Source organism: Plectropomus leopardus, chromosome 14 (genome assembly GCF_026936395.1).
Source record: "Plectropomus leopardus strain MGB_pleo_1.0 chromosome 14, ASM2693639v1, whole genome shotgun sequence".
In the NCBI taxonomy this organism is placed as follows: Eukaryota; Metazoa; Chordata; class Actinopteri; order Perciformes; family Serranidae; genus Plectropomus; species Plectropomus leopardus.
Genome location: NC_142189.1, coordinates 24,002,491 through 24,016,613, shown reverse-complemented (window position 1 = coordinate 24,016,613; position 14,123 = coordinate 24,002,491). Strand labels below are relative to the sequence as shown.

Genomic DNA, 14,123 nt, shown 5'->3' with positions numbered 1-14,123 from the left:
TTACATAGGCTAAATAATTTGATTGTATTTCCCATATTTGTTGAGCAATACGTTTGTGTGAAAGGAATTAAAAGCCCGTCACACACAGACGCCTGCCCCCAAAATATGTCTGTTGAGGTCAGTTATTTGACGAAATAATCACCCGGGATTATAATTGAAGTTTGACAGTATTTTCATGGTGAAAACCAGAGTATTTCTACAGCACTGACTCAGAGTACTCAGAGCGGGCCGGACTGTGACTCTGGCGCCCCCTGTTGAAGGGAGCTCACATTACACCTCATTGATTGGACGTGATACAAACTCTCCGCCTCTTGTCGCTGTTGTCTCCTGCGGTGTGCGGTGAAAGCCAGCCAAAAAGCACTAAAATGGCGCTTACTTCCCAAGGAACAAAGAAAAAAGTTTGCTACTACTATGACGGTAAGTACCGGTATGCCTTTACTTTAGAAAGCGGACGTGCCGGAGACTGAAATCCGCCACTTGGCGCCAACAAAGGTTGCAGTTTATTTCACCTCCTGCTAACCTGGCATGTTAGCTAACCTAGCTAGCTAGAGTCGCAGGCGGCTCTCATCATCTCAGTCTAACACAGTGTCGCTAACTCCACATGGAGTATTAATGTACAAATAGTTTGTGCTCGGTTTCTCTAAACGCACTGCTTTCCCTTGAGATACGTGTTTTAGGCGTTTATCTATCCGATGTTATCAATTAAACTAGACTAGTTAACGTTACTAGCTAAAGAGCTAACAATGGGGATATGAGTACTTCATTGTCGCCGCAATTAACGTCAACACCAAGCTAACATTAAAATCGTGCCATCTTCAAACGCCGGGTACTTCGGCGTAAAATAATGCTTTAGTCGACATTAAACGATGTGCGGAACAAAGCACCACCCTGTAGGTGTAGCTGTGTACTTTGTATAGTTTTCTATCGGCGATTTAACTTCTTTATTTTGGAGTTAGGTCGCAGGATATTGACCGACGTGCATAATGGTTATCGTTAAATTCTGGCACGACCTATTTAGTGCAGTTCCGAACAGGAAGTTAACATGTGTTTACTTCATGTTTAAATTGTTGCAACTTTTGCGTGTAAAGGAAACAAATAATCCTACTTGATGTGTTAATTTCTTTACATTTCAGGTGATGTTGGGAATTATTACTATGGTCAGGGCCATCCCATGAAGCCCCACAGAATCCGCATGACTCACAACCTGTTGCTCAACTATGGACTTTACAGAAAGATGGAGATATATGTATGTGAAATTACTTTCTAAGCGTTTATCAGTAAAATTACCGGTCCTCGCTAGCTGTTCTTGCGGGACTAATTTGTTCTCTGTGTTTCAGCGTCCACACAAAGCCAGTGGAGAGGAGATGACCAAGTATCACAGTGATGATTACATCAAATTCCTGCGCTCGATCAGGCCAGACAATATGTCAGAGTACAGCAAACAGATGCAGAGATGTAAGTTTGATCAGAGATGTTGGTTGTGTTTATGAAACTAACTGTGTACGTTTTGAAATGGAACAAGCAAAGTCGAGTGCATGCACATCCCAAAAACTTTTATAGGTACTGGATTAAAAAAAATCAAAATAAGGCAAGATACTTGTAATGACCACAGACACAAAAAGACCATGAAGAGATGCAAAGGAAGTGCAACGAGAGAAAATAACTGTGAAACAACTCATAAAAGAACCCTCCAAAAATTTAAAAAAAAAAAACACACACACAATTACCTCAAAGAGACACAAAACAACTACAGATTAAGGGTGAGGGATAGAAATCGATGCAGCATAGCATCATGATATTTTGCATGCTAATATTGTATCAATACACAGACTCCAAGTATTGATATTTTATTATGTAGATTATTAAAGTTACAAATACAAGTTAAACTTTTGGTCTTCTATATTACTGTAGAACAATAACTAATAGCTTTTCAATCCACTAGTTACATTTTGCCGCAATAAAAATGACTGAAAGTGACATGAACCCGATTAAATGAAAACTTTATATTAGATAAAAACAGATGTGAAAAAGTTTTCTTCTGAATTTTCAGTTAAATTAAGGTAATAAATCGCAAACAGCAAGTAGATGCTGAGATGTAAGTTTGATCAGAGATGCTGGTCATGTTAATGGATGGCTCGCACATCTTTAACACAAAAATCAAAATAATGCAAGATTCAAACAGCGGGTCTGCACACTATTAAAATCTCTCAGTAATCTTTAATTGCATAACGTTTTGATCTAACAGAGATCTTCATCAGGCATTTTCATATCATCCCAAAGCCGATATAAAGATGTTTTGAAATGAGCAATAGCAGTAATGTGTTCATTTCTCCTCTGCTGCTTTGCAGTTAATGTGGGAGAGGATTGTCCTGTGTTTGATGGGTTATTTGAATTCTGCCAGCTCTCAGGAGGGGGCTCCGTTGGTAAGTTGTTTCTTTCTAAGTACTACTCAGACAGACATGCTGTGTTAGACAGTAATCACGCCATCATTACTCCAGTAATCTGTTAAAATCAGGCTGTTAATTCCTCTCTGTGCTCCAGCCGGTGCGGTCAAGTTGAACAAACAGCAGACGGACATCGCTATCAACTGGGCTGGAGGCCTGCATCACGCCAAGAAGTCTGAGGCCTCTGGATTTTGCTATGTCAACGACATCGTACTGGCTATTCTGGAGTTACTGAAGTGAGTGCGAAAGCTTTGTCGTGGTCTCTCAAATACAGGTTTGTTTAGCATGAGTGGATGATACTATGTGTGGGTGATCAGATATTTTTTCTTTTTTTTTCAAAATCGGGCACGTTTTCAGAAACAAAGTCAAATATTTCATTTAACTATACTTTCAAAGATTTTTCTCTCATAACCAAGTACGTTTTTTTGCAGATACCACCAGAGAGTTCTGTACATAGATATTGACATTCACCATGGGGACGGTGTAGAGGAGGCCTTCTACACCACAGACCGCGTCATGACAGTGTCCTTCCACAAGTATGGGGAGTACTTCCCTGGCACAGGCGACCTGAGAGTAAGCCTTGAGATAATTTGACAAATTAAAGTCATACCGTCATGCATAGATTGTAATTGCATGTATTGTGTCCGCCTCTCGCCAGCCGCGTCTTGCTAATTCTGGTGCAACCATATTTTCATTTCTTGTAAATGGTCAGTGTCATAGCCTGCTTTCCTTTTGATAAATTAAACAAACTAGACAGTGTCAACAGTTAATGGACATTTTCCTTGTTCTCTGCAGGACATTGGTGCTGGGAAGGGTAAATATTACGCCGTGAATTACCCGCTGAGGGATGGGATTGACGATGAGTCATATGAAGCCATATTCAAACCCGTGAGTAAACAAACCGTGTCGACTGTTAGGTTGTGATAGATGATGTCTGCTTTTATGGACAGGAGCGTTTGAAAAAGCGGATGTTGATGTTTGTGTAGATCATGGCCAAGGTGATGGAGATGTACCAACCCAGCGCAGTGGTTCTGCAGTGTGGCGCTGATTCCCTGTCAGGAGACAGGCTCGGTTGCTTTAACCTCACCATTAAAGGTAGATGAATAATACGACTCTCTTCTGATGTCACACCAAGCAAAGCGGTCTGCTGCCGTCTTGAGTAAAGTTATACTGCGAAACCTTTTAATTTTCCCATGTTTCAGGGCATGCCAAGTGTGTGGAGTACATGAAGAGTTTCAACCTCCCCCTGCTAATGCTGGGCGGAGGAGGCTACACCATCCGTAACGTGGCACGCTGCTGGACATATGAGACCGCTGTAGCCCTTGATACCTCCATCCCCAACGGTGAGTCTTTTTTGCCTGTGTTGCTCAGAATACAATTAGATTGATTTTTACTTGAAAGACAATTTCTCTTCGGTGGCAATTAAGCACTGTTTCTGTAAACAAAAACATTACACGGTGTATCAGAGATGATTAAATATTGATGTCTTTATTAATAAATTAGTTGCCAGATCCTCTGATCGTTAATCAAGCAAACAACAAAACATTTAAAAATAGTTTCCCAACAGGAGAAAAGAGAAGAGCATTTTTAGTCAAAGGATTTCCACAGATCCTTAAAAAGTCTTAAAAGGCAATGAGTTCATTGAAAAAAAAAAAAAAGGTCTTTATTGGTATTAAAAATGTCTAAAATCTATATTTTAAAAGTCTTACAAATGCAAAGGCATGGGATGTGGGATTATATATATATATTTTACATCAAATAATTTGTAAATTTTAAACAATAAATTTACCAAATGCTTCTCGCGTTAACGTCACCATTACATCATGTCTTATGTCATAATGAATATGTGGGAAAATTATTTCAGTGTTTGCAAAATTGCTCTTAAACTTTAGCATTAAAAAATATTGTCAGAAAGTCTTCAATCCCACTTGCCTTTAACGGGTGGAAACCTTTAGTCGTTTGAACTAATAATAAAAAATGTAAACTCAACTCGACAGAGCTCCCATACAACGACTACTTTGAGTACTTTGGACCAGACTTCAAGCTTCACATCAGCCCCTCCAACATGACCAATCAGAACACCAATGACTACCTGGAGAAGATCAAGTGAGTGCATTCAGCTGCCGTTCAGTTATTTATTTATTTTTTGTTTTTCTGAAATGAAAAGCTAAGAATGTGGCCACATCACAGACAAAAAGTTTGTGTCTCGGGTTGTTCAGCGCTCAGTATGTTGAAGTTGCGTTCTGTCCTTCAGGCAGCGCTTGTTTGAGAACCTGCGTATGCTGCCCCACGCCCCGGGAGTTCAGATGCAGGCCATCCCTGAGGATGCGGTGCAGGAGGACAGTGGAGATGAGGAGGAGGACGACCCCAACAAACGCATCTCCAGTAAGATCCTCTCACACTGTCACCGTTTTCTCTGATATTCACACCTGCAAACAGATGTACAAATGATGTGGGGAAAAAAAGGGGGGGGGTTTGCCTTTTCCCCACATATAAATTGGTATTTTATAAAGAAGAATGTGCAGTAAAACTGTGCAACTCATGTAGACTTCAGACCTGCGTACGCACAGTTTTTCCTGGAATAGCTGTAATATTGATCGAGAGATAGGTAAGATCATTTTTGGGTTGTTTGCCTTTTTCGCTGATTGTGTTATTTTTGCATGCTGCTCAGCTTTCTTTAAAATTTCAATCGGGTGCATTCATCAAGTTTGAATTATTTATGAGAGATGAATTTCATTGTTTTTAGTTACATTTGAGTTATCATCTCCCTGTAAATCATCGTTTTATTATACTGTTGCGACGCAAGAGTCCATTTCAACAAGAGTGCTGTGAAAGAATCGTCAGCTGTCCCTCTGATGTTTAACAATAATATTAATGATGATGATGATGAGACTTACAGAAACGTGTTGAATTAGTGGTACTGAGGCTACTGAGGCGTTCCTTTTATTTCTTGATGGCAGGTCTGATGAGTGGCAGAGCGGGCACACGTTTTGACATGCACACAGCTGTTTACTTGTGTTTCCACATCAGTTTACAGTGATCTGTGGGTGTGGAAATTTGGGTCCTGCATATTCACCCGCTTTGATGGGGATTGAGTTTCATAAAACAGAATCAGGCAGACGTGCAGATTTATAAATCTTGCAAAAAGGAGGCGCGCATTTCTGTCTTTGTGTGCGCACACAGTTTTTAGTAATGAATCTCTACAGTTTTATGCATCTGGCTCCAGATCTCTGGCATTCCTGCAGTTAACACTGGAGTTCCATGTTTTAGATTAACCCTTTGCTCTGTTAATGTTCAGTTCGGGCTCATGACAAGAGGATAGCGTGCGAGGAGGAGTTCTCTGACTCAGAGGATGAAGGTGAAGGAGGTCGCAGAAACGCCGCCAGCTTCAAGAAAGCCAAGCGAGCTAAAACTGAAGGAGAGAAAGAGGGAGAAGAAAAGGAGAAGAAAGGTGAGGAGGAAACAAAAGGTATCTATCCATTTTTTTTTTCATTTCCATCTCACTTTACACATCATTTTGTAATATAAAGAGCTCTGATTAGTGCTTAAAATGAGTTACCATTTGAAATTAATACCTCACGTACAAAATGAAAAATCCTTCATCAGTTACTCACCCTGTGCCAAGTTGAATTCTTGAAATAAATTTTATTTTTCTGGCATGCCTGAATTGAAAAACTACATCAAAATAACAAACTCACAACTCGTGCAGTGCAATCCAAGTCTCATTTATCCAGTTGTTTGCCCAGGTGTTCCTGAATATGACCATTTTCACCAAGATAAAGTAATTATGAGGAAAAGCTTTAAATATTCATTTTAGAATTGATTTTAAGATATTTCTGATCACTAGCTACATGCAGATATGTTGAACCCATATGAGTGACTTCTTTTAAATCACCCATTTTCATAGACTTGTCTTTTTATTTATTTTACTTATTTTATTTTTGTTTTAGTTATTTATTTCCATTCATTTTGTGGTTGTATTGGGTTTTTTTGGGTCTTTTTATTTGTATTACTTTATATTGACATTTTTGCACCCTGCATCTTGCGTTATTTGTCCTCTTTATTTAATTTTATCTTAACATTTTAGCAAAAATATGTTTGTTTAAGAACTGAGTCTACGACTGTGTATGTGAGATTTGGATTTACTGCACACGTTGTGCTGGAGTTGGTTAACTGTTGTTCTGATGTAGCTTTTGGATTCTTTGTCCCTGTGGAGACGTGAGAAAAAACTTTTTTTTCATTAAATCATGGTAAGGGAGGGGGCGCAGTAATTGATATACTAATGGTCATTCTTTGGGTGATACTTTTCTTTAAGTCGGATCATCCCCGCACAATACCGAGCCTGTTTTACTTTGATAGCTGTGACTGTGGTTTTGTTTACGGTTACAGAAGTCAAAGAAGAAGACAAGGCGCCAGAGGAGGAGAAAATGGACACATCAAAGTGAGAAAACTCTGCACACACTTACTCACCATGTTGTCCAGTAAGTGGCTAAGTAGGAGTGTTAATCATTCTTTCTCTGGGCCCTTTAGGCCAAAAGAGGAGTCCAAAACACCGTGAGGTCCTCAACAGTCCAGGATGCCAATGCAACTGATGAGAACACATCTTAAAGCAAGATTCTTCTTTTTTTTCTTTTTTTTTTTTTTGATAAATCGTCTCCAGTCTGCCACTGTGGAAGTCAGTGAACTATACCTTTATAATGAGACCCCTGTCCTTCAACATGGGACAGGGACATTTTCTAGGCCACCTTTTCAACCTTACCTGTTTATGGACTGAGGTCAAACTGAGCGTTTTTGAGTATTGTTTTTTTTTTGTATGCTTTCTTTTTTTAAAAAATTCTTAATCTTCTTATTCTATGACACTTGCTTTTCCCTCGTGATGCAACTTTGTAAAAATGGCGTAGTACATGTATGCTTTTATATATCTGATGGATTTAATTTATTTAAATCATAGATATTTTTGGCTACCGTGTTTTGTCTTTCAGTCCCACTTTTGTCATGTGTCTTTGAATATGTAGTTGAAGCATGTTTATACAATAGATCTTTTTCTGTAATACATTTGTGTCACTGGTCTTGCCTGGTCACCAAGAGTGGTTAAGAGGGTTGTAGATACCCAAATACATTTTTACATGGCACAGTGTAAAATAAAAATTACAATCCGATAGTTTAGGTTGTAATTTAGGACATGTCCTTTGAGTCATGTCAGGTTATTACTGGCTTAGATTCCAATGAGATTTTGATTTCAATATCCAGAGTATAGTTCTCTGTAAAATGGGAAGACAGACAAATGCCGCGATTCATTTGTTGTATATATTTGTATTCTGAAAAACATGCGTAAAAGTGTCATTTCTATCTGACGGATTGGTGTGCGCTGACACACTTTTAACATCAATAAAAGCCGCCCTAAAAAGGTAACATAGCTTCCTTTTGTAAAGTTTTTCAAAATGAGATAATTAAAGTCTGCTCTAATGAAATGATTGACAAAACCACATTTTAAAAAATCATTTTAATGTCACAATACAAGTGACAGCACTCTGTATTTTCAAGACAATATTTGGTACACACGCAGTCGAATCATTTAAAATCAAACCAATGTAAGTATTTAGTCAGAGAAAAAAAATGTAAAAAATTAAAAAAGTTATTTTCAATGAATTAAGTCCCACAAATGTCTTCGGACATTTATTGTGTAACAGACACGCTCAGTGCAACAACTTAAGTTGTTTTGTTTTATCCAGTTAAGCCGAGCAGATTGCAACCTATCTGGTTAGGTTTAGCTGGTTCAGAGCCAGTCGCTCTGCTCCACCACCGTGTCCAGCAGCTCCTCCTGCTCTGCAGGCTCAGATCCTGCATCGCTCTCTGGATCTTGTGCCGGGGGCGATGGTGGAATTTCAGAGACTCTCTGGATACGAACCTGAAACACCACATGATTTGCAGTTTCATTACAGACACTAAAAAAAACTTGTCTGGTCAAAGAAATCCTTCTTGCTCTTTTCTTTTTTTAAAACTTATTTTGCCAAAATGAAAATTACTTAAAATACAGCCTGACCTTTTGTATTAGTGTTGGGTTGCGACTAAAACTTATATCGAGCAGTGATTACCAACCCTTCTACAGGTCGTTTCACAGGGCTGACTTGATTTTAAGGGGTGTAAGACAACTTAAAAAAGATAAAGTACACCTATATCTTAGGATTTCATTGATTTCTGTGAAGAAAAAACTAAATTAAATTGTTATTTTTAAAGACTGCATAATTATTTAAGCTATACACTTAAAAAACTCTCTGGATAAGGGCACAGGGAGGACTCTGAACAAAAGGTAAATTTGCAGAGCTGTCACTCTGCTAAACAATGTTGACCGACACCAGAAAAAAACAGTTAAAACAACCACAGAGCTAATATGTGTAAAAGATGGCAATAGCACTTAATTTGTCAAAAAAGAAACCTTATAAGGATGAAAAAACAAAACACTGACAGAGAATTGTATAAAAAGTAAAAAAATTAGCAAAACTCATCTGCGATGCAAAACTAACAAGAAATAATCTGCTCAAAATTCATCCAAATTGCTCCTTTTACACAAACGTCCTGCAGTTACTGCATACACTATTTAGGTTAACTGTACAGTTAATTATTTGTTCTGTTGTGTTGTAAAGCTTTGAATATAATGTGAAATATCCATAAAATGTCACTTAGGCGTCAGTTTACCCAATGAAAGGAAAGTGGTTAATTGAGGGGAAGTATATAGAGTATATATCCTGTTTTATATGCATTTGTGAGGACCAGATGTTGATAAATCCAGTGGTGGTTGATAGACTTAGCCACTGTTTATAATGTGCTCTCTTTCAGTTTACTTCAAGCCATCTTCAACCACAGATCACACCATGTGATCCTGCATGAGAGGAGGGACACAGTGCTGCTCTGTTCAGGTTTGCATTGCCAGCAGGTCTACACCACTGGATTCTGTTTGTCTGCAGTAAATTCAATGTCACATTGAGATGTGGATATAATGACGCCAGGTCAGTTCACTGTTGACACTTTGACATGCTTAAGGCATTTTTTTGATTGCTGCTGTGTCTTTTGTGACAATACCTTATAGTTGAATAATAATAATAATAATTTTATAGAAATGAATGTGTAACCTCAAACAGCAGCTAAAGTACAGTATGTCAATCTAAATAATGACACAGTGAGGCAGAAAAGTGCTGATTTCTCTTGTAAATATATACATTTCTCCTTTAGTGACTCAAGGTTATAGAGTTTGTCATTTTGCTTTATGGATTTTTTCATTTCTGTTGTGAAGGTTTTAGAAATTCAGTCCCTGGAAAACGGTATACATAAGGTCCTTTTACATTTCTACAATTCTACAATCTACAATTTCATTTAGCAGACGCTTATGCCTAAAAACCTTTTTTATCTTCAAAAAGAGTCACTTGTTTGACTGAAATTACTGACTAAATGTGACAGTGAGATAAAATAACATTGTAATCTGTACATTATTGCAGATGTCGGTCTGTACACACTGTACACAGAGTGAGTGATCTGACAGCAGGCTCACCCTCTTGGCCCGGGTCGGCCTCCTCCTGCACGGACACAGATAAAGAAACGAAGTACAGGCAGCAAAGCAGCGGAACGAGAACACTGTTTCCACTATGGACATGAAGATGAGAAGTATCCACAAAATGATCATGGTTGCCTGGTTGACAAAAAAAAAAAGGATGACAGCACATGCGTCGGATCAATTAGTCATGTCAATATGAAAACGGCTAAATATTTACATTCAACTTACATAGATACGTGTGGGGTCAAAGGGGCATTCGTATGTGATGCTGGAGGAGCCAACATCTTCCGAAAAACTCTTGCAGTGTCTTAGCAGACCATGCCCTTTGTTAATAATGGCTTTCACCATAGACACCGACAAGCCCACGGTGGAGGCGACCGCCAGGAGAGCGGTAACGAGGCTGAAGACCAACAAGACCCACTGCTGCAAAGACAACGCAACATGAGAATGTAAGTAAATGAAAACATGACCCTGGATCTAATACGTGGGGGACATTTTTCCTTATAGCGTGCTTTTTCAATGACAAGCAGATGTAAGAGGGAAGTGCTGAAGGAACATGGAATAGAAATCAGAGGTGGAACACGTCTTATTTTGCAGCTAAGTCTCAGGTCTTTACACTAAAGTCCCATGTCCTAAAAGTTTTGAGTCCTAAAACAAGTCACAATGTGTTCTTCACTAAATGTAATGCCATTCTAACACCAATTCACTAATATGCCAAATTTACAAAAATTCGGAGTGCTTTTTAAAAATTTTTATTTTTTAGAACAAGTATGGTCAAAGCCCTCTTAGCTGTTAAGTTAGCATTAGCTAAGCATTAGCTTGATTACTGTGTTGATATTTGCCTCGTCATACTGTTACCTATTTTTGGTATCATTTTTTTTTCAAACTGGTGCTCAGTGACGTTACATTATTCTTCATGGTTCTGTTTGAGTCTTAATGTTATTTGATTCAAGATATTAACTAATTGGTTGCACATTTTAAATAACATACTTTGTAATCTTTGGGCTTGAGGGAAGATATAAAGTTTTTTTTCATGTCAAAAGACTCAAGTCCAATTTAAGTCACAAATTGCTAATGTTAAAGTCCAAGTCGAGTTGCAAGTCTTTTTTGATTTTGTCAAGTCAAGTCTAAAGTCATCAAATTTGGGACTGGGGTCTGACTCGTGTGCAAGTCATGTGACTCGAGTCCACACCTCTGATAGAAACCACAGGGAGTCCACTTTCCCAGGATCTGATATTAAATGAATTCAATATTTGCATGAAGGTGTATGTTACTCTTTTTAAATAGGTATCATCTTCCATATGTTCACACACGTGCACTCACTCAGAAACAGAGGGCAAGTTCTAACAGGAGCCAACAAATGACAGTGTTGAATGAAGGAGGGAGAGTATATTTACCAGGATCCTGTTTCTCTTGTTTTTGGACAGGACAATGGCAGTTATTCCACCAATAATTCCCTAGGGAGTACAAGAAGCAAAAAAACATGGATCATTCATTACAGGTACAGATAACACAATACTACTCCTCAAAATGTAGCTTTTTAAGGATTTCTATACATTGCATCATGATCAAACATGAAGTTTCCTGCAGCAAAGCAGTAAATACTTTCAATTTGGTGAGGCAAAACTTATTCTAAACAACAATCCCCTAGTAAAAATTGATTATTTTAAGGTGTTTTACATGTAGTGAGTTTTTGCACCACTTACCACCAAGCCTGCCACAATAGCAATGACATTAGAGATGGCGTACACCATGGTGCGGGCCAAAGTGTGCACGTTGATGTGCCTGAGCACGGCGCCGTGCACCAACGCTCCAAGTAGAAAGTTTACATGACCCACCAGCACCAGCCCCAGCCCCATCTTCATCAGGGCTTTGTTGTCCTTGAGGTTGGCACAACATACTCCTAAAGGGAGCGCAAACATGTTATTTTTGAAATCACAGTCTATATTTTAACTTCTTGTGAGCACTGCTAAAATCTAAAAGATAAACAAATTCATTGCATGTGACTGTAATCCCATATTAGAGTATGCAAATACCAGCTGTTTGCACATCAGTGTTGTCAACCGAAACTAAGTTTGAAACACAGTTTGACATTACAGCAAGAACATTACGTTTACTAGTGATCTAAAATAGAAAGAGCTGTAACTGCAGTACATTGAGAGCTCGTGTGAATTTTCTGCAGCGTTGTGGTTTCAGCAAAGCAAAAAAGCGGGCCAGTGGTTACCGTGCCATGACAATGCTTTAGATTAAGACCACAATTATCTCCGACCCCTGCAGAGATGGTTGAAGATCTCACCTTCTGCATGCTGCAAAATGCTGCAGCAATGTTTTCAAGTCAGAGACGGGGTCTGAGGGGGATTGTGTTGCACTATTTTGTTCCCTCCTCTGACAAAAGGTGACGCACCCACCCATATAAAGGCCAACGTAAGCCCCTCCCGAACCAAACAGGACAAAACTTTGGGTGGGGTGTTCAAACATCCTCCACCACATTTACCTGGCTGGAGGGGTCAGGTAGAAACACATATGTGCTGCTTGTTTGTCTCATTCAAACCTTTAGGTGGGTGCTGTGCAAAAAAAAAACCTCACTGTGTTTTTGGTCATAATATTGTTAGTCTAATGTTTGCTGCCCCTCATGTACACATAATCACATACTATAACACATGCTGCTGTAACACATAACACTATGATGTAATAAGACATATTCATGTAGTACTATCAAACTTATTATATATTACAATACAACGTCAGTTTGTATTCTCTGATGGTTTCACAGGGACCGCATGTTTTATTCTGCTTAGTGATGTCTGATACTTTTACTCACTTTAGGTTAAATAATTATGATGTGTGGGACCCTTACTTTAATATAATCTACATCTGACCTATGAACAACCCATAATTATGAATCCTGGGCAAGTATTTATAATAATAAAAATAAAAAGACCTTAAATGTGTATAGCACCTATAAAAAACTGAGTTCACAAAGTGCTTTGACAAAAAAGGCAAAGCAGAAGCAAGATTTTTTTTTACAGGTAGCATAACTATAAGAGTCAAACAAAGATACCATACTAAGGCCATACAAAATTTAAAGCAGAATTAAACAAAAAAGAAACAATTACTAAACAAAAATAACAATAACAACCCATACCAATAAGAGTAAATAAAATCCAAAGAATAATAGCAGAAACAATAGTACTAATAACAGAATTAAACACAATTGAGCCGGAATAAAAGAATAAAGAAATTAAAAGATAAATAAAAAAAGACAAACTAAAATAGACGACGTCACATAAAAGCAAGTCTATAAAAAAGCTTCTCAAAAACTTGAATTTAGCTGAAACTCCAAACAAACTTACATGCTGCTCCGCAATAAGGCTTAAACAATTTAAATAGTTTAATAGGTTGAATAAAAAACAGAAAATAAGACATCAAATTGACTTCAGTCAACCAAGCAGCAGAGAAAAAAAAATTCTGTCTCTCCTTTGAGCTCTAACAAATGCGCAGACCACGCCTAAAAACTTTGGCACGCGACATACCCTTATACTCTGTCACTGTGGTGAAACGCGTACAAAAGTCAACTTACCTAAGTTCACCATGGTGGAATTTAATGTCGCCTTAGATCATATTAAGGTACCGGTTTTATTTAAGTCATTTCTGTCAGTTATTTTTTTTGACTCTCTGCTTCAGCAGGTCGTTGTCTTCCTCCGCTGCCGCTCACCTGCAGACACACAGACGTCAGCTTCCGCCTACCTGCGCGGAGGCTCCGCCCAGATGCACGTTCACTGTGCCGGAGTAGAAGTAAAGGTATTTGTCTGTTGACATGAGCTAATAGATTGAGTATCAAAACTTATAGCATATGCTTATAGCATATTTCAAAATTCTAAAATAAGTACATTGTCAGAAAACGTTTCACACCCCTACATTTATTTGAAAGTTTAATCAAGGCTATAAGTTACCTTGCTGATTTAGATTGGTAATACAAAATATAAATCAACTAATAAATTATAATATGTTATCAATGTTGCGGAGTAACTGGTTGCAATTGCAGAATAAATGTAATTGTAATCCATTACAATTGTATATCTAATTGAATTGCAGTTACAATGGTGTTACATTCAAACACTGCTTTGGTA

General features: G+C 38.2%; 2 protein-coding genes across 3 annotated transcripts; one reads left to right on the top strand and one right to left on the bottom strand.

The window, feature by feature from the left end:
• The first annotated feature begins 259 nt into the window (after positions 1-259).
• On the top strand, positions 260-7,856 carry LOC121953504 (putative histone deacetylase 1-B). 2 transcript variants are annotated; one of them, XM_042500663.2, is made up of 14 exons: positions 260-417; positions 1,134-1,246; positions 1,338-1,455; positions 2,349-2,423; positions 2,542-2,680; positions 2,876-3,017; positions 3,240-3,332; positions 3,431-3,539; positions 3,647-3,787; positions 4,442-4,550; positions 4,699-4,829; positions 5,743-5,895; positions 6,834-6,885; positions 6,975-7,856. In XM_042500663.2, the coding sequence occupies exons 1-14, from the start codon at positions 366-368 to the stop codon at positions 7,000-7,002; spliced, it is 1,455 nt and encodes a 484-aa protein (XP_042356597.1). In that variant the 5' UTR covers positions 260-365; the 3' UTR covers positions 7,003-7,856. The 2 variants fall into 2 exon arrangements, with proteins under 2 accessions (XP_042356597.1, XP_042356596.1); XM_042500662.2 differs by having other exon boundaries at positions 5,743-5,913.
• Positions 7,857-7,932: 76 nt separating this feature from the next.
• On the bottom strand, positions 7,933-13,740 carry tmem54a (transmembrane protein 54a). The gene is made up of 6 exons (XM_042500664.2): positions 13,574-13,740; positions 11,700-11,896; positions 11,391-11,450; positions 10,222-10,416; positions 9,991-10,128; positions 7,933-8,352 (listed from the first exon to the last, which is right to left on the bottom strand). Exons 1-6 carry the CDS (start codon positions 13,584-13,586, stop codon positions 8,221-8,223), a joined length of 735 nt encoding a protein of 244 aa, XP_042356598.1. The 5' UTR covers positions 13,587-13,740; the 3' UTR covers positions 7,933-8,220.
• Positions 13,741-14,123: the final 383 nt, after the last annotated feature.

Bases quoted from the DNA above. Each gene is read 5' to 3' on its own strand.
- tmem54a (XM_042500664.2), bottom strand. The intron at 10,417-11,390 runs GTAAATATACTC...TTGTCTTTGCAG, and splicing joins ACAAGAGAAACAGGATCCTG to CAGTGGGTCTTGTTGGTCTT. The intron at 10,129-10,221 runs GTAAGTTGAATG...TTTGTCAACCAG, and splicing joins TTGACCCCACACGTATCTAT to GCAACCATGATCATTTTGTG.
- LOC121953504 (XM_042500662.2), top strand. From the start codon at position 366: ATGGCGCTTACTTCCCAAGGAACAAAGAAAAAAGTTTGCTACTACTAT. The intron at 5,914-6,833 runs GTATCTATCCAT...TTACGGTTACAG, and splicing joins AGGTGAGGAGGAAACAAAAG to AAGTCAAAGAAGAAGACAAG. The intron at 6,886-6,974 runs GTGAGAAAACTC...TGGGCCCTTTAG, and splicing joins GAGAAAATGGACACATCAAA to GCCAAAAGAGGAGTCCAAAA.